Consider the following 25,577-nt stretch of genomic DNA (forward strand, 5'->3'; position numbering starts at 1 on the left):
GGCCCTGATGAGTTTAAGTTAAGTTTATATTTAAGTTTAATGAAGTTTAATTAGCAATGAATTTATATTTTATTGATTTACTGTATATGGATTTTATAAAGTTACTGCAAGTTGTAGATTTTTAATCAAGATTTATTTATGCTGAATTTAAGTGTTAGTTGATTTAAAAGGTGATTTACAATTTATAAAAGGTATGTTTGTTTAATTTGCAAAGTTTAGTTATTTTTCTTTAGAAATGAAACAGTTTCAATTGAAATGATGATGATGGAACATTGATAAATAAGATCTGAGGAGAAGATACAATTTGTTAGATCCTTGATTTTATTGTTGGTTGTGAATTGTTTCAGTCTTTTGTGTTTCATTTTGAATTAACAAGTGTATGAGAGTCTTGAGATACAATTTGTTGACGTGTTAAGTATTGATATAATGATTATATAGTATGAAAATATATATAAAAATTGATAGTACCTGTAAGTTGATTTTCAAGTTAAGTGTTTTGCTTTGACATTTTATAGGGTTTTTCAAAAGGCATTTGTCATTTTGAATTTTTCTATTTGTTTTTTAGCCAGTTAAGCATCTCGTAAATACTGCTGTTAAAAAATGTAGTTGTATTGTTAAGTGCAAGTCAGAATTTTTTCTTAAGTTTCATTTTAAGTATATAGTTTGTCTCTTTTGTAATCAGTCTTGTATGTTTTATGCAATGTTTTTGCATGTCCTTTTGAAGTTTCATTTGATTTTTTAACTGTCATGTATTTCTCTTGGAATGAGATTTTGGGCTTGTTTTGGTACCTCTTGTGTGAGTAGAGGCACTGCATTTCAGTTTGTTAAATCTTTAAGTGCTTTTCAGAAGGTCTTGGAGAGAGATACCTGAAGCATCATTGATGATTTTTCCATCAGCTGTTGATCCTGTGATTGTTCCAATTGGTGCTCAACTGTTTTCAAGAAAAGTTCCAGAAAAGATGAGTTCCTGAGTGATCTGATCAATTTTTCATACTAAGATTTAAGTATTTCTTTTGTGTAAAAATGTTATGACAGTTTGTTGTATTTTGGGCATTTTATGTTCATTGTTGTTAGAGGTTTTATTTAAAGGATATACTAAAGAGCATCACTCCAACTTGAAGTTAGAATCCTGGCCAGACTCTGATTTTTACTTGGACGGATGTTGTTTGCCAACACAGCCCAGAGGTTTCTGCTCCAAAAAATAATATGCAAGTTATCTTGACTTGGCAATTTGAACCTATTAATATAACAGCTGAATCAACTTTGAGGTGAAACCTGGTATCCTTGCCCGGGAAAGGGTATCAGGATCTTCACTGAAAGAAACTGTTTCAGTAGTTTGCAGTCTCTGAGGTGATGGCAAAAATGATTTGATAATCACGTTTCATTTTCAGTGGTATGCCAAATTTTTTCTTTGTGTTGAGCATTTTTTTTTAATTGAAGTCTTTTTGTCATGCTATATAGTACGCATGCCATGTTTTATATCGCCAAAAAATTGAAATAACCTTCATGGTTCAAAAGGAGAGAGAAGTGCAAGACCATCTATTTCGTTCCCTTGCCTTTGAGAATGCCAACTCACATACCAGGACTGTTTTAGCCTCCCTTCCCCAAGGCTGTGGAGTTGATGAGATGCTAGTAAAAGTTGCCAGAGCTGAACAAGACAACGAGACAGCAGCATTCACAGCAGCCATGCAAGATGCCATGGAGCTACAGGGACACATCATTGCCGCTGCGTTGACAGGAGGCAACATCAACCATCCCAGTAACAACAGAGAAGCCTGCAGTCATGATACATCACCAGGCAGTGAAGAAGAAGAGACCGCAGACAATTTTGGGACTTTATATTTAGAACCTGTGTATAGATGAATGGCAGGGACTGAATACTGTGCTTTTATCTTTTTGCTTTTAATAGCTGGGATCATGGGGTTTTTCTGGGTGAATCAAATTGTGCTTTGCTTGTAACAGTGTATGCAAAAAGTAGCGAGCCGTGCCACAGAGCCAGTTTGGATAGCTCAAAATAAAAAGAGGGAACATGTAGCAAGAGCAGGATGTCTTATGGAATGAAGGTTGAGCTATCCCAAACTGGGCCTCAGATTTGGGCCCATGTAGTAGTAGATAAACCTGTGGCGCAGTTAGAATTTCAATTAAGGTGTATACATGTTTTAGCTAGGGCAGTTAGGATAGAAACACGGTCGCTGCCTTAAACTGAAATAGTTTACATATTTGCTCATGCTGAATACCAATAGAAATGCACCTGCAACTGTAAACTATTCTGCACTGTATAAAATCAGCCATTTCGGGAATAAAGAGGAGAACGTATGTTATTAATCATATTGATTGGACCTGCGTTTTTGCTCCGTCTCCAACTCCAAACAGAGTCCCTGATTTTACTTCCCTAATACCTATCAAGTGCTGTACATCAGTATAAAATTCCAGAAAAACATTAAAAATTAACCTTACCAGAAACAGCCATAGTATCACTTATCCACGCAATTGAAAATATCCAGTCCTTATGTCCATCCTAAAAGAAAAAAAAAAAGAAAAAAAAGAAAAAAAAAAGGGCAGATTTTCTTTGCCATTATATTCTGCAGTGGTCTCAAGGCAGACAAAAAATACCCAAGTGAAGAATACTTAAGTGCAAACTCAGAAAGACAGACCTATGCTAAACACATATAAATAATATTCCACTATCAAGCTGGAGCAGTCTAAGTACCTGACAGTAATTTTAACTTTTATTGATTTTGACATGAATAATTAATAGAGAGCAATTAGGTGATAGAAAAAACAGATCTCTGACCAAGGACAAATTAATCTCAGTTCTAAGGACTTGGATTTTTTCCATTTTGAAAGCACTGTTCTTTACTTCTATAAAGTAGTTGCATACTTTTATTTCCTCAAATGCACATCCCTAAAAATAAACAAACAACAAACAAGTTTAAAATATATGACCTACAGATAAATTTTTCAAGAATCTTTTACTCAGCAGGTGAAAAGTCTGTATATAAAATAAAGACCATAAGAGTCTAGTTTTGTTTGAAAAGCTGCAGTCATAGTGGCACACAAATAACAAGTCATGCAAATCTTCAGAGTCAAGCCTTTCTGCAGCTGGTTTATCTGCTACTGCAGAAACTCTGACCCAAGCTCTGCTGTTGTAGTTTACATCCATGCGAAGTCCTGAATCAAAAAGGAAAAATGAGTGAAGTGCTTACAGGACACCACTATACCCATTTCAGCCATTTTCTTTTTAAGACTGCCTGTTTTAAAAAGGCCTCATGATGTTTCAAAAATAAAAACAGTACCAAAGTCTATCAAACTGCCACAAGCCACTGGGTTAGAACTACTCCTCACAGCCAAGTTCCAGCTGTGAAATAATACATATATAAGATGCACTGGAGAAGGGAAAGCCTTGAATCATCTTAACAAGTTCTCAAATGAGCTTTTTCACTAAAGCTAAGTTTCACAGATCATCATCACCCCAATTTGACTTTAACAGTTAAGATTCTGTTACATTTTCAATGCTTAAAAGTAGTTTGAAGTAGACCTGAATGAGGCTAAGAAAGAAGAAATCTGACTTAGAACCCTGAGAACCCTCTCATATATTTATGTACTCATTCATATTTAAGATATCTTGTCAAAAAAGACAACTTGATCAGGAATATTTTCAAGCTTTCAGAAATTCACTCTCCACTACAAAACTCTCAAATTTTAAACTTGCTCTGACCTTACACACTTCAAAGTAGCAATTCTTGGGACAGAATAAACTTTCCCCAAATACTCCCACTTACATCTCCCACACACAAAGGGTCAAGTGTAGGCAGACGATAAATTGCAAGACTGTTGGGGTTGTCTCCACCTGTGGCCAGAAAGGTCCTTGAGGGGTTGAGCTCAACGGCATGAATACCACATCCCTGCTGGTTCACCATGCCAGGTTCACGATCTTTCAGAACAGGGATCTTGGTAATTTGACCAGTCTGGACATCTATTACATATAACTGGGGGAAAAAAGCAGATACAAGTCATTATCACACAGATAAGAAAACCAAGGTGGTCAAATATCCTCCCTATTTTGAACCAACATTCTTTTAAATGCAGAATCCACAAATGCTGCAAATATGGTTGAAAAATGCATACATTCCTTCTTAAAACAACTAAATTAAATAACTGTGGGTTTTACTTTCATCATCCATCCTTATTTTGGCTAGGATAATGTTAGCTTCCTTCTTAGTAGCTGGAACAGTCCTGTATTTCACTGCACCTCCACACCCGAGCAGATGTTTCCATATTAGGAAAAAAATTTCAGTTTCACCACAGAACCTATAAAGAAGATGAACCAGAAACTTCTGTGCTCTTCTTACTGTAATTGGCTCAGTGCCAGGACAAAAGCACCTGTTGGTCTCTTTAGCTGTTCCTCAAGAAATATAGCTGTTTTCTATTGGGCAGCTTGCCAAAAAACCCTCCTAAATCGTTGAGTACTTAAGAGAGAGCACGGAGATTCTCGGGGCATTTTCGGTGCCTCTTAGCAGGTGCAAGGGATCTCCCTGCACTGTGCACAGCTTTTGTTCTTTTGTTTTGTATAGTTTATCTTCCCTTTAATTAAAACCTTTTTACTTTTTCAAAACACACCCGATCATGCCGTCTCGCTAATTATTTACAAGCCATTTCTGGGAGGTTGCTGGACACCCTCAGAGTGTGTTGGACCCTTGTGGGGCTAAAAACACACTGGCCCCACACAGAAATTCAGCAGTCCTGTATTTTGGATTTAGTACAAGAATAATGTTGATAACACACTGATGTTTAGTTGTTGCTTGATAGTGCTTCCTTTAAATCAAGGACTTCTCAGTTTTCCATTCTGTATCAGCAAACAGGTACACAAAAGGCTGTGAGGGAACACAGCCAGGACAGTTAACTCAGACTGGCCAAAGGGATATTCCATACCATAGAACATGATGCTCAGTATATAAAGCAGGGAGTTGTGTGAGTGCTCCCATTTTAAGGTCACTGGAATTTGATCTTACTCTCCTTGTGTTAACTCCTCCTTTGACCCAGACCCTAAAACTCCACCCCTGCAAACCCAATAAAACCCCATGACCCTTCCCCTGCAGGGCCTCTCTGTCTCTCTCTTCATCTTCCTCTCCCTCCCTGGTCCTGGGGGAAATAAATATGGATTCTCATGCTTAACAAAACAGAGACTTGTCTCGTCTGTTTCCCTGCTGGCAGCTGCACCTCTCTAGACACGATGGTCACCACTGCCCCACGACGCAACAGGGTTGGGATTGGCTGGGAGCTGCCAATCACTTTCAGGGGATGGGCTGGGCATGGGTCAGTGGGTGGTAAGCAATTGTATTGTACATCACTTCTGTTTCTTGGATTTTATTTCTTTTTTTCCTATTATAACAATAATATTTTACTTTATTTCAATTACTAAACTGCTCTTATCTTAACCCACAGGTTTTACATTTTTTCCAATTTTCCTCCCCATCCATCCAGGGAAGGGGAAGGGGGGGAAAAGTGAGTGAACAGCTGTGTGTTACTTAGTTGCCAGTTGGGGTTAAACCACAACAGTCCATTTTGGCACCCAAAATGGGGCTCAAAGGGTTGAGACAATGACAGATCTGACCAGAGCATGTTAAAACAAATTTCTTATAAGCATTCATTATATTAGTTTAACAGTCATGGGTCAACATGTTGATTTGATTTATGTATTCTCACAGTTGTTGCACTTCTTCTCAGGGTTGTGTTGTGTGACACTTTACTTGCAGTATGGGTTCCCTGTGGTGATGTTTATCATCCTTGAGGCCTGGACCAAGGTTATAATCTTGTACTTCGTAATACTGGCCTATCTAACCTGTTATGTGTCCTTGATGCCTTAGGCTTTAGCTTTCATATTTTCAGATTCTGTGCTACCTAGGGATGTAGTTCTGAGCCTCATATGAAGTGTCAGTAAGCTCTCTTCACAGAGTAGGTAGACAAAACAAATCCTTTCCTACTGGGGACCAAGGACAACTTTCAAGCTCAAAAGCATAAACAACGGTGGACTGAGGGGAGGAACAAGAAGGATGGAACCTCACAACCTGAAGCTGTAATTGGACAATTAAACCCCAATATGCAAATGGACCAAAACTTATAAAAATATAATATCTCTTGACCAGTCAGTCATTTTTTGTGGCCATTCTTAGTCCACCCTGGGTGCAACCTTGGTCAGGTTCCTGTCCTGACCAGGGTGGATCCTGGAGGCCTTTCAATAAATACCTACTTTATTCTCTAGCTCTGTCCAGTGTCTGTTTCAGGTCAGCCTTCCAAGGAATCATCCACAGTATTGCCATCCTATCTGTACCTCAGGAGCCATTTATTGGGAACTATTAACTATTAACAGTTACATCTTCTGCCTTTTCTCCTCAAATACATCTTCCAACATCTATCTATCCAGCCAGCCAGCCAGCCTTCTTTCTCCTCCAGGATGATTACAGTAGCATTTGAGAACTTGTAAGATTTTGAATATCCTTTCAATACCCTTGCAACCAACCTGGCCCTTTTGCTAGGAGCCAGCATGTTGCTGCATATAGTTCAGGTCTTGTTTCAGATTAAACAACTATTTAGGAACATCACCCAGAGATTTGCCCTGAGACTGAATAGTTCTAAGTGATGGGATGTGCAGGCTGGTATAGGCAAGTGCCTAGGAAAGTGGGCACATCCAGTGTTTTTGAACCTTACCCCTGAACAAGTGCATGATAGGGAAGATGTGTGCTAACATCTTTATAAACAATTCTATGGGTGAGGGTGTGGGTGTTAACATCTTTGAAATGGGTTTTAATGTCTCTACTACCTTTGGGCAGCAGGTTCATAACAGAGCCCAGACAGCTTTGTTGCCCTGGTTTTGAAGACTTTTCTAAGCCTTCTGTATTGTTCTTCATACTGGAGTGAGAATTTTAACTTTATCACACTTTGTACTATAAACAATGGCCATGTTTTGCTCTTTCATTGTTTACATATTTTTAGGTGGGAGGAGAAAGTTGATTGACAGTTGGCTTGACCAATGTGGTTTGAGAGGTGGAATTCCATCCTCCAATCCACAGGCACCATAGGAAATGTATAAATGTGAGTTCTGTAAATAAACTCGCCCTTTTTTCCTGCTTTGCTCACCAGCGTGTCCTCTTGCAGTTCTTTCCCTGTTGTTGGTGACACAGCTTGGCTCCTGAAACAGACAAGTGGAGTCCGCATAAGGCTGAACTTCTGAACTTTGGGGTAAAATGACAGGTTCAAGGGGGGATATGTGGTAGGCGGATCAGGAAGGCTGTACCTTGCTAGTACCTCAGCCAGCGGGGAAAGGAAGAGGGCAAAATGCAGACAGGAGTTAGGATAAAAGGAGGCTGTGCCCTCCGAAACCCTGAGAGAGAAAACCCCACAGGCTTGTGCTCCAGTGGCCTCTCTCCCTTTATTCAAATAAAGTTGAAGGACTCCTCTGTCTCCTTTATGGACACTGGCTTTTCATAGTGTGATTTTCCATAGACAGTCTAGTTGAAAGCGGTGGTCCTATGGAAAGTCTGGTCCTCCTGTGGAAGTTTGGGTCCTCCTCTGGATCTGTCCAGTGGTGGTGGTGGTGTCCCAAGCCCCCCAAACCTCGAGATTATATGCAGTCAGGTTCAGGTGCTATCTCCCCCAGAGTGAGGAGTTTCACAATGGAATGGTGTAGTCCTATGAGTCATAGGATATTTTTGGAGTCCCTGATGGCCCTTCCAGCTGCCTGTTCTGCTGTTTCCTGGGCAACCCTCTCCCCTCACAGGGTCCTCCTTTCAGATGGGAAAAAATTTCCCTGAAGAACCCAAACCCACAACACCAGCTCTAGGAATACAAAGACAATCTCTCATCCTCTCTCATCTCAGCTGTGGAAAAACTGTACTGGGAGTTGCAGCAACTCAAAGAGGATATGTCCTATTCTACACCTGTAGGGACCAGCATCTCAGCTAATAACATTAAGCATCCTCTTGCTCAAAAGAGGATATAGAAGGTACACATCATGGGGTACCCTGTGGTTTTGCCTGCGGGACCACAGAGAGGGCATGAAGAAGTAGAATGGAAAACCTACCTCAATCCTAGAGGCACGGGTAGAGGAATTGCAGGGAAAAACAATCACAAAAGAGCGTTCTTGCAGGAAAGCTGCTACTTCAAGCTACAGTGGGCAGTTTCTCAGGCAGAATGGAAGGACTGATGTTACTCCTGATCCTACAGAAGAAAATTCTAATCCATTTCTACAAGTAAGTAGAGAATCCTATGACCAGAACTAGAGGGGCCCTGCCTCTAGCCAGGTGGAAAAGAAGGACAACTGGGTTTACTGGACTTGTAGATCCAATGGCCTGGCACATCAGACCCACAGGGGTACAAGGCTCTAGTACATACCAGTGCAGTGTATCCTAATGAAATCAAGCTATAGAGGGACAGAACCCGTTTGCATTTCTGGAGTGACAGAGGGATCATAACACCTGACTGTATTGGAGGCTAAAATCATCCTGACTGGGAATGAATGGCAAAAATACCCCACTGTGACTGGCCCAGAGGCTCTGAGCATCCTTGGCATAGATTACCTCAGGAGAGAGTATTTCAAGGATCCAAAATGGTACCAGTGGGCTTTTGGTATAGCTGCCCTGGAGACAGAGGAAAGTTATCAGCTGTCTACCCTGCCCGGTCTCTTGGAAAACTCTAGTTGTGGGGTTACTGAAGGTTGAAGAACAGCAGGTATGGATCGCTACCACAACAGTGAACTAGCAGCAGTATTGCAATAACTGACTCCCTGATTCCAATCCATAAGCTGATTTGCCAACTGGAGAGCCAAGGAGTGATCAGCAGCACCCACTCACCCTTTAATAGACCCATTTAGCCAGTGCAAAAGTCTATTGGAGAATGGAGACTGACAGTAGATAATCATGGCCTCAACGATGTCACACCATCACTGAGTGCTGCCGTGCTGGACATGCTGGAACTTCAGTATGAGCTGGACTCAAAGGCAGACAAGTGATGCCACAACTGATATCACCAGTGTGTTTTTCTCAATCCCTCTGGCAGCAGAATGCAGGCCACAGTTTGCTTTGACTTGGAGGGGCATCCAGTACACCTGGAATCAACTGCCCAGGGGTGGAAACAGCCCTACCATCTGCCATGGACTGATCCAGATTGCACTGGAAAAGGATGAAGCTCCGGAACACCTGTAATACATTGATGAAGTCATTGTGTGGGGCAGTGTAACAGAATTTCTTAGAGAACATGGACATGAGGTATTTTGGAATGAGATTTGAGCTACTGCAAAATGAGTCCCAGGTTTGGGCCTGTGTAGAAGTAGATAAGCCTGTGGCGCAGTTAAAATTTAGATTAAGGTGTGTGTATGTGTTAGATAGGATAGTTATAGGGAAATTATGGTAGCTACCTTAAACTGAGATTGTTTGCATTCTTTTTCACACTGAATACCAATTAGAAAACACCTGTAACTGTAAATGATCTGAAACTGTATTTCTGTGAGAAGCTGCTGGAAGCTTTCACCATGTCCAGCAGAGCCAATCCCAGATGGCTCTGAAGAGGGATGTGTGCTGACCAAAGCTGGGAAAATTAGAGAGGTTGGCAATGACTCTGTGATGACATATTTAAGAAGAAAATCAAAACAAGGTGGGCACAATAGTTTTTTCTTCTAGTCAGAGAAGAGGAGGTGAGAACATGTGAGGGAAACAAGATGGAGACACTAAGGTCAGTGAAGAAGAAGGATGAGGAGGAGTGTTGGGAAGGATGAAGTAGAAAGACCTTGCAAATATGGTGGTTTAGATTCTGGGAGTCTGAGTTCAACAAGCGAGATAGAAATGAAAGCATGCTTTGAGATTTAGGGTGTAGGGTACAGGGCCATCAGCTTGTGAACAACGATGTGCTAAGCTGAAGGCCAGATCGTTTGATTAAACAATATACTCCTGCTAAGCTGAGGGCCAGATCGTTTGATTAAACAATCCCCTTCTACTTGCCTTAGGTAATGGGACATTTCTATTGGCTGTATGTAAATGTTGTTATCTTGTATTAGATTGGTTGGTCCCACTCATACTATTCAACTTGGAAAGATATTTAATGTACGGTATTCGCGGCTCTGCTCTCTGTTCGCTGTTCTTGCTCTCCTGGCCTGCTTTAGCTGTGCCTAGCAGCTACAAGCAAGGCCCTCACAATAAACCACGTGCTACCCCTGCAACATTGCTTATAGAGATACTTTGTCGCCGACTCTACCGTCACGGAGATACTCCTTCAGAGGAGGAGGAGGTGCTCCAGGTGCCAGAGCTGAGGTTCCTCTGAAGGCCATGGTGATGACCATGGTGAAGCAGGTTGTCCCCCTGCAGCCCATGGGGGAGGTGCTCATGCCAGAGCAGGTGGATGCCTGGATGTGGCTATGATCCAGTGGAAGACCCGGTGGAGAGAGGGGGCCCCTGCTTCTAGGCTGGAGCAGCCTGTCCTTGGAGGACTGCAACCCGTGGAAGAGTGACCCATGCCGCAGCAGTTCTGAGAGGACTGTTTGCCCATGGGAGGGACTCAGATTGCAGCAGTTTTGGGAGGACTGCTGCTCATGAAAGTGGACCCACGCAGAAGAAGTTCATGGAGAATTGTCTCCCATGGGAGGGACCCCACAGCTTCACAGGGGAGGGACTCCTCTCCCTGAGCAGTGGAAGAAAATCCTTGGGTGACGAACTGACCAAAACCCTCATGCCCTGTCTCCCTGCGCTGTCAGTGGGAAGGAAGGAGTGGCTGGGGGAAAAAGGTGTTTTAAGGGCTTATTTTACTTCTCATTATTCTCCTCTGACTCTTAGTAATAAATACACTTTGCAACTTTAAGTTGATCCTGTTTCGCCCTTGGAGTGTTTTCTTTCGGTCCTTATCTCAATTCATTAACCCTTCGTTAATTTTTTTTTTGTCTCCTTTGCCCAGCCGTGGCAGGGGAGGGTAAAGGAGCAACTTTCATGGGTGCCTGTGATGCCTTAGGTTTGGGTTTTTCTATTTTTACTTTGGTGGGTAGCTTTCACTTTCATATTAAGTGGTGCTGGGATCTTTTCACAGGATGATGGGGGCAGGGCAGTTTTTGTCCCAGCAGGGGACTCAAGGACACTCTCTTCAAACTCCAGGCCCAGAGCATAAACAACGTGGAAAAGGAGGCAAGCCAGGAGGATGAAGCTTCATGATTTAGAATTATTGATTGGACAGTTGACTGCTATATGCAAATGGACTAGAACTTATAAAAGTAGGAGACCTCGTGACAAGGCCCTCCTTTTGCTTCTATCTTGGAGCCATCCGGGCAAAGTCATTACTGTGGCTCTGGTATTGCCAGGGTGTGGCCTTGAAGGCACTTAAATAAATACTCACTTTATTCCTTTAACTCTGCCTAGCCTCTGTTTCAGCTTATTAAGGCATCTCCTGGCATTGGGCCAGTGTCAAACCACAACACTCACTATACTCCAACTGAAAAGGAGATAGTGGCAGCTTATCAAGGGGTCTGAGACACTTAGGAAGTGATTGGCACTGAAGCATAGCTCCTCCTCACACCCCAACTGGTAGTGCTGGGCTGGATGTTCAAAGGGGACGTCTCCTCTGCACATCATGCAACTGATGCTACATGGAGTAAGTGGGTCTCACTGATCACACAGTGAGCTCCAATTGATGCCATGATGATTTTTGCCTTTTCTTTTTCATATACCTTTTATGTATACTCAATACCCTTAGCATGCATACTTGTAAATCTTTAAGCCTAATATCTTAATATAGTGCTGGTGTTCTACTAGGCCAGAAAACTGAACATCCTAAAGGCCTCACAGTTGAAGGCTGGAAAGCCTTATGCTATCTTGAAAAAGCAAGGGTCCCTCTAGAATATAATCTGTAAACTAAGATTAGGCCCATCTGGGGAGAAATACTTTAAAATAGAGAAATGTCACGCCATTCATTTAAACCTTTCATTAAAACATCTTTGTTAGATATACTAATTTGCAAAGTCTATAAATTATATATGTGACCTACTGTGGGTGTGCATTTCAGCATATTCCATTTTGATTAATTGTTGCACCATAAAGATCCTTATTAAATACAGAGGTAAAAACCCTTTTATCCCTTAACCATGTGTGGCTCTTAATTCTAAGACCAAGGATAAGGCACCACAATAAGGAACCCCAGTCATCCAGGAATCTTGGAAGTGATCATGAACTGGCCAGAAGGTAAAGGTTTCAGAATGTCACCAGAGGAGGAGGTGATGTGCTGAAGAGGCCCCACTATATAATAAATTACCAGAAAGTTGGAAGCAGTATGCCTTTTTTACTGATGACTCCTTCCGTCTTGTGGGAAAGCACTGGAGATGGAAAGCAGCTGTATGGAATCCTGCATGACAAGTCACAGAAACTGCTGAAGGGGAGGGTGAGTCAGTCAGTTTACAGAGGTGAAACATATCCAGTTGGCCTTAGACATTGCTAAATGAGAGAAATGGCCAATAGTTTGTCTCAATACTGATTCATGAATGGTGGCAAATGCCCTGTGGGGGTGGTTGGAGCAATGGAAGCAGAAAAACCGGCAGCACAGGGGTAACCCCATCTGGGCTGCTACATTATGGAAAGATACTGCTGCCCAGGTGGAGAACCTGGTTGTGAAGGTACATCACATAGATGCTCATGTACCCAAGAGTTGGGCCTCTGAAGAACATCAAAACCAGCAGGTGGATCAGGCTGCTGGGATTGAAGTGGCTCAGGTGGATCTGGATTGGCAACTGTAAAACCAGCGCAGCAACATAAGGGTGAATTATTTCTAGCTCAGTGGGCCTATGACACCTCAGGCTATCAAGGAAGAGATGCAACATATAGATGGGCTTGTGATCGAGGGGTGGACTTGACCGTGGACACTATCGCACAGGTTATCTAGGTATGTGAAACATGCTGCAATCAAGCAGGGCCAAGCATTTAAAGCCTCTCTGCTATGGAAGATGATGGCTGAAATATAAATATGGGGAGGCCTGGCAGATTGACTTTATCATGCTCCCATAAACCCACCAAGGAAAGCACCATGTGCTTCCAATGGTGGAAGCAACCACAAGATGGCTGGAAATATACCCTGTGCCCCATGGCACGGCTGAGAACACTATTCTGGGCCTTGGAAAGCAAGTCTTATGGGAACACGGTACTCCAGAAAGAATTGAATCAGACAATGGAACTCATTTCCAAAATACCCTCATAGGCACCTGGGCCAAAGAACATGGCATTGAGTGGGTGTATCACATTCACTATCACACACTAGCCTCTGGAAAGATTGAATGATGCAAATGATGGTTAAAGACTACACTGAGAGCAATGGGCGGTAGAACCTTCAAACACTGGGATACACATTGAGCAAAGACTGCCCAGTTAGTCAATATCAAAGGTATCTGAACCCAACTCACTTTTGATTACCACATTAATGAAGAATTACCTTTGATGAAACCAGACAAGCACAGCACTGATGTCTGGGAATACACAAGACAGAGAGTCAAACAGACTTGATTAGCATAGCTAGTTTGATAACCAAGATGCCATGGCAGGAACAAACAGAACTGAAAATTACAGGAGATAGGATTACACCTGCTTACAGGAAGAGAGAAGATTCAATCAACTTCTGCAAGCAAAGAATTGTTGTAAAATGCATGAGTTTTCTGTGTGATTTTTAACCTGATTATTGTAGTAGAAATTATTAACCTGTTTGAAATAGTATATAAGCTTTTGGGAAACCTGAGTAAAATCGAATTCTGATCACCGAATCAGTTTTCCCGTCTCTCATCAATCGCCAATAATTTGTGCTCCGTGTGACTGGAGAAGAACCGGCTATCTGCTGGCAATTGGCGATGCCCCTGGAACTGATCGTGACGGTGAAAGAACCGCGCTTGGGCCCGCAATCATCTGTACGCCTGATGTGACAGGTGAGCCAGGGGAACTCAAGGTATGGGACAGGTCGTGTCCGACGGGAGAGACGCTAACAAAACCATGCAACGCTTGCTGAACAAGCATGGATCCCCCATCCTTAAGCAGGACCTTAAGTCGCTCCTATGATGGGTGTCACGCATATTTCCCGATACCACCCCTTCCTCTGTTCTTACTCTCCGCTACTGGGACAAGGTCGACGTAAAGCTCTACGACCTGGCTACGCTGCCTGGCCACTAGCCAGAGCTACGCTTGCTTCCTGCATGGAGGGCGGTCATGGAAGCTATTAAAAAAGAGGGGGGAAGTGAGGCAGCCTGCGAGGCTACCGCGGAGACGGCCCCAGAGGCCGTGCAAGACCGAAACCTGCCCAGGTCCCGCTCCCCGTCCCCCGTCAGCACCCCTCCCTGACGAACGCCAGGGATAAAGCCCAGCCGCCAGCTGCACCCCCACCGGGATCCCACCAGCGACCCCAGAGCCGCCGAACGCTAACCACTTATGGGGACTCTGACTCTAGCAGTGACAGGGAGACTTTTGATCCCGGCCCCGAAAAAGATCTGGACTTACTCCCTTCAAATATGCATAACAACTGATTAAGGATAAAAAAGAAAGCCCTTAAGGACAGAGACTTTGATACTGCAGCAGAAATATTTGTAGCCCCTGTGTGAATCTGCCCGAGGGGGGGGAATCCATGATGGGAGCCCTTGGGCCACTCAGAAATTAAGGAACTGCGCTGTACCGCGGCAGAATATGGTCTGGGGTCCCCTTACTTCAGTAATTTGTTGAGAGCAACTTTCACTACTCACCTCATGACCCCTCATGACGTTAAATCCTTAGCAAACCTTTTGCTCACCCCAACGCAATATGCGATATTCATGGCACAATGGAAAAGGAGACTGGAGAACTTAATTGTAACATATGCAGGGCAAGCAAACCAAGTCCTGGTTGCTTTAACTATTGACCACTTAGCGGGGGAGGGAGCGCATACCGATCCTAATGGCCAGGCTGCCTTGCCGAGAGAAGCCCTGGAAGGGATCACAGAAGCAGCTCGTTTTGCATTTCTTAAAGTCCCTCATGCAAAAACCCCCACAACAGTCCTTCATAAATATTAAACAGGCTCCCCAAGAACCCTATATGCCGTTTGTGGACAAATTGAAACAAGCACTGGAGAGACAGATTGATAATGATCAAGACAGGGAAGTTGTGCTCCTAAAACTGGCTATTGAAAATGCTAACGATGACTGTAAATGCCTCTTGAAAGCCCTGCCCCCAGAACCTGAGCCCACACTGCTTCAAATGATAGAAGCCCGCAACTGCCTGGGGACAGTGCAGCACACTACAGCAGTGACCTCTCAAGCTGTGGGACAAGGCATAGCCGATGCTTTTGCCACTTTAAAGATAATACCCAAAAAGCAGTCGGTTTGTGTCAGCTGTGGGGAGCCCGGGCACATTAAAAAAGACTGTAGAAAGGCACAAAACCCGAGAACACCGAACATGTGCCCTCGCTGCCAGAAAGGTCCTCACTTTGCTAATTCCTGTGGCTCTAAATTTCACAAAAATGGACAGCCTTTGCAGGGAAACTCATCTCACAGCGCGGGATGGCGACGCGTGAAGGCACAAGTCCCACAGCCAACCCAGCAGCTGTCGCAACCGGAACCAACCTTCAGCTTCCAGCCAGTGCAGGCCCTGCCCGCCAGACTACCTCCGACCTATGTCCAGCAACCCCAGGGAGTGCCGGACTGGACATTTCAACCTGTGATACAGTAACGTTGACCAATTCCTCAGTGTTTTGTCTCCCCACAGGAATTTACAGACCTTTGCTACCAGGTCACCATGCTTTGCTTTTAGGTAGATCTTCGACCTCAGTAACAGGATTGTTTGTTTTACTGGGAGTTATTGATTCTTGTTGGAGTCCAGGATATCCCTCTGGCCGCCCTGGAGGGTTTGAAGACTGTACAAGAGGGTTTGGAGACTGGACAGGGGGGTCTTGGATCTGTACAGGGGGGTCAGTTAGACCCACACAGATCCCAGGAGGACACTGACTCTGATTCCTGTCCATGGGAGTGAACACTCACATGCAGGATGAATCACAAACACTAAGAATTTAAAATAAGTAGTAGCTGGTTTATTATAGAATATAAATATAGAAATTAGGATTCTTAGTATATGGGGCTGAAGAGACAAGATGGAGGAATTGGGGAGTGGCCCCTGTCCTCCTTGTTCTTGCTCTCATCCCCCATCTTGTGCTGAGTTGGATCTCTAGGGTTGGTTTAGAGTAGAACTGACATGTTAGCATAGGTAGTAGGTATTGGTAAAATTTTGTAAATAAAAAGTATGTCTCAGACAGTGGTTGGGTCAAGGGTACCGTACTTAAGGTGCGGGACTCTCTGATCCGTCCGGTCCAGCCGCGTGTCTTGCTTTGCTGGGGACGCCTTGCAAAGCTGGACAAGAACTGATAGATAATTAAGAATAAACAGCCTTGATAACACGAACTGCTGGACTCAACTTGTCTCTGGCTTCGGTGTGAAACACCCGGGGCGAAGAGAAGACTGAAAACCTTATTACCTCGGGGAACATCAACCCCGAGGAAACTCCCAGGGAACAGCAACCTTGGGGGAACCCTTATTACCTTGGGGAACAGCAACCCCAAGGAGAATCTCAGGGTATCTATAACCCTGAGAGATTCTGACACGGTTGGGGAAATAAAAATCATGGCTTGGACCCCACAACCCCCCTGCGTGGTCCTGGCAGGGACCAAAATCGCCCAGCTTGTACTTTTCCCAGCAGCCCCCTTATCCACACCCCCGATAACTAATCAAACGGGAGGTGGGTTTGGTTCAACAGGGGTACCACAAATTTTTTGGACGCAGCGCATAACTCCTGAACGTCCTACGTGCCAATGCAAAGTGTCTCTGAAAGGGAAAGAGTTCATTTTAACCGGACTCATTGACACAGGCAAGGATATTAGTCTTATCTCCTGAAATCAATGGCCTAATGATTGGCCATTAATGCCTGTCCCCCAGGTCGTCTCAGGAGTAGGTGGAAACAGTGAAAGCTATCAAAGCCAACACTGGTACAGATCACAGGGCCTGAGGGGAGGGTGGGAACTGTCAGGCCTTATGTGTTGTCTGCACTGCTGATTTTGTGGAGGAGAGATGTTCTATCTCAATGGGGAATTTTTATGCAGTCAAATTTTGTATAAGGGTCATTGGGGCGCTCGACACCCCCAAAATGACTTGGAAGTCCTCTGATCCAGTTTGGGTAGACCAATGGCCCATGTCATTAGAAAAACTGCGCATATTACAAGAACTGCTACAGGTACAGCTGGAAAAGGGACACATAGTCCCATCTAATAGCCCTTGGAATTCACCCGTGTTTGTAATTAAAAAGCGGTCTGGGCGGTGGAGGCTATTGCATGACAAGGAAAATAAATGAGGTAATTGAGGGAATGGGGCCCCTACAGCCAGGCCTCCCTTCCCCTTCCATGATCCCTAGAAATTGGCATCTAACAGTAATTGATTTAAAGGATTGTTTTTTTGACATTCCGCTGCATCCAGATGATGCACCCAAATTTAGCTTTTCTGTGCTGAGCATTAATATGCAGGCACCACTAAATCGATATCTGTTGCCCGGAACGCAATAATCAACCACACAGAGGCAGAGGTCTTCAGTGAAAGCTGCTCCCCACCGAAAAAAAAAGGGGCCAGCCTGTTTATTTCTTTCCTTTTATAATTTTGTGGGTCTGGAAGCACATTGGCTCCTGAGATTACAACCCCTTCACCCCACTGGCCAGACCAGCTGTCAACCAACATTGTTTTCAGGCTGGAAATATGTAAGCAAAGGACAGTGAACAAAAACAAGAAAGGTTGTTTATGTTCCAAAGCGTGAGAAAGTGAAAAACCGACCCTTAATATCGCAACAGTAGCTAAAGAACTGACTCCATCTTACAAGCAAGTAGAAGGCTTTAAAAAATCTCAGAAAAAACCAGGGCAACATCTCACCCTTTTTAACTTTACAAAAAGAAAAACAGAAAAAAGAAAAATGAACAAATTTACAAAAGGCATATATACAAATTCAACCATCTTCTGTGGAGGAATCATCAGTGACTGACGCTGAACCCTGGAAAGACTGGGGACTAGAGTAACGCGAGACTAACCAGTATGGTTTCTAGCACGTACTCCGATTTATTCTGTGAGATGGTGGGTTAAATACAGACAGAATAGTTTACAAGAACAGGTGCATTCTGATAGGCAGTGAGAATACAGAAATATGTAAGCTATTGCAGTTTAAGGTAGCCACTGTGTCTTCCCAGTAACTGTTCTATGTTAGTAACACTACTACCTTAAAACATTCTCAGTAGTAGATAAGTTTATCTGCTACTACGTATGCTGAACGTACTGAGGCCTGCTAGACCAGGCCTGAGGCCTGGTCTGGGGCCTAGTTTAAAGCCCAGGTGTGGATAGCTCTACCTCATGATACAAGCTATCCTCCTACAAGTGACCACTTGCATCATCAGCATCTGAGTCATCCCTTGAGGATTCATCCACCTGGCGACCTTCAAGTTGATCACGGCCTCCACCTCGCCTGTTAGCCGAATTCTGCCTCTGCGGTCGCAGGTCAGGACGGACACACTTTGAGGGTACCCAACCTGCCCCAGTATCTGTGGACACGCACGCATACCCACGCCCCATAGCTATCAGGTCATAGGGACCTTCCCACTGCTTGGTGACTAAGTTGCGGACCCGAACCTTTGCTCGAGGCTGATGCGCGTCGTCCGAAGCCTGCAACGAGAGGTGATGATTCAAAATCACAGGGTTATTTGAGTTCTGCGGCACTGTGAGGTGGTTGATGGTGTACAGAGCCTTTGCCAACCGACTATGTGGGGTTTCGCCCTGCATCCCCTGCTTTTGTTTCTGAAGAACACGCTTGAGTGTCCCATGAGTGCGTTCTACGATCGCTTGTCCCATTGGAGAATGAGGGATGCCAAAGTTGTGTGACACACCCCACAATTGTAGGAACTGCCGTACCTGTTGAGAGGCATAAGCAGGACCATTGTCGGTTTTCACCGCAGAAGGAATGCCAAGAATGGCAAAGGCCTGCCTCCAGTGGGCAATGACATCGCAGGCTTTCTCTCCAGTGTGAGCCGAAGCCCACATTGCAGAGGAGAATGTGTCCACCGTGACATGCACATACTTGAGCCGGCCAAACTCGGCGACCTGGGTGACATCGGTCTGCCAAAGCTCCAAAGCCTTAAGGCCCCTGGGGTTAACCCCTGCCGGCAATGGCGCACCAAGAGCGTGACAGTCGTCGCATGACTCGACAATCTCACGAGCCTCAGTGGCCGTCAGTTGGAACTGCTTCTGCAGCGTATGCGCATTTTGGTGGAAAAACCCATGCGATGCCTTGGCCTGCGCAAGTGTGTCAGGCTGAGGAGCTACCCACGCTGGGTTAGCCAACTTGTCAGCCCTTGCGTTACCTTCCGCAATAAACCCTGGCAAATTAGTGTGGCTCCGTACATGCAGAACATAATAGGGATGAACCCTGGACTGAACTGCACACCACAGGGCCTTCAGTAAATGAAACAAGGCAGGATTACTGACCTCCTTCAAAACTGAATAACCCAATCGCTGTGAGATGTCCGCAACGTAGGCGGAATCCGTGATCAAATTGAAGGGTGTCTGGGAAAATTTTTCGAATGCCATGACGGCAGCCCTTAGTTCAACTAGTTGGGCTGACCCGTCCTCATGGCCTTCTAAAACCTGCCACTCGGATCCATCCTTCCAGGTAACAATGGCTTTTCCTGTTTTTCCTGAACCGTCAGTGAAGACGGTGGGTCCTTGCACTGGCTCTTGGCTGTTCTTGGGTCGTAATGAAAATTGAGTATTTTTTGCCACTTGCAGTAGCTTGTGGCTGGGCAGATGATAAGTGATCTGCCCTGAAAAACCCTCTAGAGCACTTTGTAGCGAAACGTTGTTCGCATAGACCAAATCAAATTCCTCCCTCTGAACCGGGAGTATGATTCTTGAGGGATCTGCACCCATCAATTGCAAACAGCGTTGCCGGCACTTGATTATCAAGTGCGCAATCAATTCAAACAACGCAGTTGCCGTCTTGTGCGGCTGATGAGGCAGGAAGACCCATTCCAAGATGTGCAGAGGATCAGTCCAATCATCATTCCATTAGCCAATGATACCTGTAGGATGTAAATCAGGAGTGGTGATGAACACAGTGACATCAATGGAAGGTTCAATACGGTACACCTGGCGGGCCGAAACAGCTTGCTGCACCTCCTCCAGCACTTTTTGTGCCTCAGGGGTCAATTCACGAGGTGACTTCAAATCAGTGTCCCCTTTCAACAATTCAAACAAGGGAGACAGTTGTGCGGTGGTCAGTCCCAGGTAAGGACGTAACCAAGTGATGACACCTACCAGCTTCTGAGCATCATTCAGTGTCTTCACCGATTGCACAAACTGCACCTCCTGGTGACGGATAGTCCGTTCCAGAATTTTGACACCCAAATATTTCCAGGGAGGTTGCTGTTGTACCTTTTCTGGAGCCACCTGCAGTCCATGTGAATGCAGAGCATTCAACAGCTGAGGCTGTATCCTCAGCAGCTCATCCTGGGTGGGCACAGCCACCAAAATGTCGTCCATATAATGATAGACGTGAGCATCAGGAAACTGCTTGCGGACTCCAGACAAGGCATGGGCCACGTACAGCTGGCATAATACCGGTGAATTTCGCATTCCTTGAGGCAGAAACTTCCATTGATATCTCTGCGCAGGTTCAGCATTATTTATTGCAGGTACCGTGAATGCAAATTTTTGTCTGTCATTGGGATGCAGAGGGATCGTAAAAAAACAATCCTTCAGATCCACAATGAGGACCGGCCAGTCCGCGGGAAGCATGGTAGGCGATGGCATGCCCGCCTGCAATGTCCCCATGCCTTCCATCACGGCATTGATTTTTCAGAGGTCTTGTAGCAACCTCCATTTCCCAGACTTCTTCTTAATGCAAAATACAGGAGTGTTCCAGGGACTGGTAGATGGCTCCAGATGCCCCTGGTCCAACTGCTCCTGAACAAGTTCACGAAGGGCGACTAGCTTGTCATGAGAGAGGGGCCACTGATTCTCCCAGATGGGTTTGTCCACCAGCCACTGTAAAGGAGGCGTGGGACACTCTGCACCCTTCATCACAGTGGCCCCCATTAAAAATCCGTGCTAATTCGCACCCCCCACGCGGCCAAAACATCCCTCCCCCAGAGGCTCTTAGCAGTCTCCGTAACATGAGGCCAAATCATGGCCGTCTGTCCCTCCGGGTTGGTAACGATAACGGGATTCTGGCTCACGTAGCTTTGTGTCGTTCCTCCTATGCCCGTCACAGGTGTCTGCACCAGGCTCAAAGGCCACTGCGGAGGCCAAGCCGCCAGGGAGAGAATCGTAACATCGGCCCCAGGATCCAGGAGGCCGCGAAGTTGAATCTCCGGCGGCGTTGCACCAGCCATGGACACAGTACACACCATCTCAGGACGGTCTTTGGTCAGGGCAACAGTCCATTGCACTTGAGGTGGCCCAGTAGAGCCGAAGCCGCCGTCACCTCGTGCCCGGTCCTCCGTCCTTGAAACAGAAGACTTAAAAGGAACAAGTTGAGCAATTTGTGTGCCTTTTGGGATAGTCAGAGGGGGGGTAGGTGTGGAGACCATCGCGTGAATCTGCCCGGAAAAATCGGCATCGATCAGCCCCAGGTGCACAATGATACCCTGAATGGTGGCACTGGACCTCCCCATCAGGAAGGCACTCATGCCATCACCCAACGGACCAAAGGCATCCAGGGGAACCTTGTGTATTTTTTCCGAACCAATTACGACAGACTCGTCTGTGCAGACATCAACTCCTGCTGAACCGCGGGTGCTGGCTGCAAGCCTGCCGAGCAGATCTCCATTGGTTCGGGATGAGGCTGAGGCATTTGTGTCGACACGCGCCTCACCTTCGCGCTCCGTGTCGCATTTCCCGAACCGATCAACGAATGTCCATTCACGTGCACTGTTGCCTTACACGTGTCCGCAGTGTGATTCGGCCTTCCACATCGTGCACAAAGGAACAAGACAGCCGTAGGCTTCTGCGCCTTTCTGCCCTGTTTCCTCCTGGCCCAAGCACCCCTTTGCTGCCGCTGCACACCGTGGGGAGTGATCCAAGCGGGCTGTGCAGCAGCAGCCGCAGTCGGCTGCATGGTTGCAGCCACAGCAGCCATCTTGTGGCTGGGAGGGGTCACCCTCGCACAGGCCTGAACCATCCGTGACACCGGTGGATCCCCAGGAAGAGCTTCAATGATCCCCCTGCACACAGCATTGCAGTTGCTTCGAGCAAGCGACCGAAGCACGATGTTCCTAACCGCAGGATCACTCACCTGCCTTTCAACAGCAGCAGTCAGCCTTCCCGCAAAGCTGAGAAAAGGCTCATCAGCTTCCTGGACAATTTTTGCAAAGGACTCTATTGGCGCAGTCATCTGTATTGTCTGGACCAGGGCTGCACTGCCTGTTTCCTGGCACTGCTCCTGGACCAAGGGCTGAAAACCAACTTGCCCATCGGCCCTGGCATAATTGCCTGTTCCCAGTAGCATATCCGTATTAACTGTACGCCTAGGATCGGCCGGATCCAGTGTCGCGTTCTGTTGCACTGCTCTGTCTGCCAGCTGAGTCCACATGTCCTCAAAGCAGTCATACTCAACTGGTGGAAAGAGGGTCCGAGCTATGGTCCGTATGTCAAATGGTATTAAAAGATTTGCGTTGAAAAACCGGAGGATCTGCATCACCTCGGCCGACCCCAGACCATACTTCCTGACTGCATCACGCAGCTCTGCCAAGGCCTGCCAAGCCAAGGGTTGATGGGTGTTATGAGTAACACCCTGAAGGACAGGGAAGGCCTGAAGACCCCCGGATGAAGCAGCAGAACCTGCCACATCCTGCCCTGTAAGTCCCACAGGGTTAGAGGCAGGCACTCGGCTAGGGACTGGCTGAACACCCGATGCTGCAGGTCCAGCAGCAGCATCAGCAGCAATACCAACAGGGCTGTAGTACACATCTTCAATCCCCAATGAGTCTTGCGCACCAGCACAATCACCCACTCGTTCGGACTTAGCTCTCACTTCCCCCCAAAACCGCTCGCGGTCTCTCGGGCGTACTGCCACCTGACAGGGGGGGAGTGTCCACCAGGCTGTGGAGGAAGAACCAACAGTGCGGGGCCCTTTACTCCTATCAAAGACCGGCCGCATCCCGGCCGTGTCCCCGCTGGCGCTGAATTTAAACACCCCGGCGTCCGCAGCCGGCGCGGCGCTTGCAGCGGGAACGGGAGGGGGAGCGGGCTCAGCCGCTGACGCTGGGGCCGCCCCAGCCCCCGCGGGGCTGGAGCCTGCCTGCAGCGCCGCGGCACCGGCCGCCGGGGACCGCTCAAAACAATCCGCGGCACGCACGCATCCCGGCAAAGCCTGACCGCCCGGGATCGATTCGGGCTGAGACGGCAGCAGCAGCTCAGCCGCCGCCGGAGCTGTCCCACCTGCCGCCGGCAACCCGGCGGAGCCGACCGTTGCCACAGCTGGCGTGGGCAGAGGAGGGCCTGGGACCGCCCCCAGAAGGGTCCCAGCGCCAGGGCGGACACCCACAGCAGGCACAGCCGTCCCTGCGCGGAGCGGGGCTGTGCGCCCGCCCGCCAGGGCGGGGTCCAGCGAAAAACCGATCGGGGCCCCGCCTCCGGGGGCGTCCACGCCCCGCGCGCCCTCAGCAGGCGGGGCGGGCGGAGAAGTGGCCAGCGCACCACCCTCCGGGGCGAGCCCGGACGCTGGAGCAGACTGTGCCGCTCCAGCCAGCTTCACCGGGCACGCAATGGGCGTGCCACAGCATGGACACCACACCGTGACTGAATCCTGGTCAAAGAGCACTGGGGGCCGCGCTCCCGGGTCACCGTCCCCCTCCAGCGCCGGAAAGGCATGGAGGAGGGGCTCCTCCGTCCCCGGCGAAGCACAGACGGGACTGGCCCCGGGCTCGCCCGGGCCCCACCCCCCTGCTGCCCGAGCAGCTCGGAGGGGCCTGGGGCGCGCTCCGCCCCCCGGAGATCCACACCGGAACCTGGGGGAGAAAGACCCCCCGGCGAAGCGACCAGAGAGGGAGGGGTTGAGATTTCCTCCCTTGGAAGCTGAAGTCCGGCCTCAGACAATACTTCTGGGTCTGACAGAATGACCTCGCCATCCCCCAGCTCCCCGGCCCATTTCGGGATGGGGGAAACAGCCCGCGAGCTCTGCGAGCTGGGAGGGGCTGACCTGAACGCAGCCTCCACAAACAGCTTCCATTTCACCAAAAGGCGTGCTACTTCCACGTCATATTCCGTGTCGACCGTTTCCATGAGGCACTCTCCCAGGAGGGACCACGCCTCCCGACGGAGAGCCTCATCAGGCGTGGGAAAGAACCCACGCCCTCTGCCCCACTCGTACAAACGCTGAAGCTCCTGCCGAGACACCCGAGCGTGTTTTCGCTCCAACAAATCCCCCCAAAACTCCAACGCCTCGGACTCCTGCATACTAGCACGGGAGTAGACACTGGCACCGGTGTAGCGCAAAGCAATTTGTCTAAAAAAAAAACCACCGCACAACAGGGAGGGAGGGAAAGTTAGGATCTCACCAAACGTCTTCTCACACAGACGGGGTCACCAGCTGTAGCCCGGAACGCAATAATCAACCACACAGAGGCAGAGGTCTTCAGTGAAAGCTGCCCCCCACCGAGAAAAAAGAGCGCCAGCCTGTTTATTTCTTTCCTTTTATAATTTTGTGGGTCTGGAAGCACATTGGCCCTTGGGGTTACTACCCCTTCACCCCACTGGCCATGCCAGCTGTCAACCAACATTGTTTTCAGGCTGGAAATATGTAAGCAAAGGACAGTGAACAAAAACAAGAAAGGTTGTTTATGTTCCAAAGCGTGAGAAAGTGAAAGACTGACCCTTAATATTGCAACAGTAGCTAAAGAACTGACTCCATCTTACAAGCAAGTAGAAGGCTTTAAAAAATCTCAGAAAAACCAGGGCAACAGGACTCTTTATATGTGGTTGGAGTCGTGCAAAGAATTGAGGATGCACTCATCAGGACCACTCCAAATCAGTGCCTTGGAGAACTGTTTTTGCAACTAAGAAACGTATTGAAACAGCTTCAGCATGCCTTTTGTGTCATGCACATTCGCAGCCATCAGTGCAGCAGCAGTTTATGAGAAGGCAACGCACGAACAGATGCTGCAGTCAGTTGCGTTGCCCATATCCCTCCTGAAAACAAATTTGTGAGGGCTCGCGACAGCCATGAGAATTTTCATCAAAATGCTAGGGCCTTGCATCGTCAGTTCCAAATTCCCCTGAATGATGCACAGGGGATTGTGTGTGCCTGCCCTCAATGTATTCATCATGGGCCTGGCCTTGGTCTGGGAACGAAACCAAGGGGAGTGAAAGCTTTAGAATTGTCGCAGATGGATGTAACTCATGTTCCAGAATTTGGAAGACTGAAATATATCCATGTCACTGTTGATACCTATTCTAAATTTATCTGGGCCACAGCGCAGTTAGGCGAAAGAGCTTTGCATGTTCAAAGACACCTGACCGTTTGTTTTGCAGTGAT

General features: G+C 46.9%; 1 protein-coding gene across 5 annotated transcripts in view; it reads right to left on the reverse strand.

Annotated features, from left to right (window-relative positions):
* LOC134565149 (DDB1- and CUL4-associated factor 12-like) overlaps nucleotides 1-25,577 on the reverse strand; it is a 95,455-nt gene that overhangs the window by 50,528 nt on the left and 19,350 nt on the right. For 4 of the 5 annotated variants that reach the window (XM_063424595.1, XM_063424596.1, XM_063424597.1 and 1 more), the window contains exons 3-4: nucleotides 3,783-3,989; nucleotides 2,458-2,518 (exon numbers count right to left, since the gene is read on the reverse strand). In XM_063424595.1, coding sequence (XP_063280665.1) covers nucleotides 2,458-2,518; nucleotides 3,783-3,989 — 268 coding nt within the window. The remainder of the gene's footprint in view (nucleotides 1-2,457; nucleotides 2,519-3,782; nucleotides 3,990-25,577) is intronic. The other variant, XM_063424598.1, reaches the window with a different exon arrangement.

Source organism: Prinia subflava, assembly GCF_021018805.1.
Source record: "Prinia subflava isolate CZ2003 ecotype Zambia chromosome W unlocalized genomic scaffold, Cam_Psub_1.2 scaffold_36_NEW, whole genome shotgun sequence".
Lineage (NCBI taxonomy): Eukaryota > Metazoa > Chordata > Aves > Passeriformes > Cisticolidae > Prinia > Prinia subflava.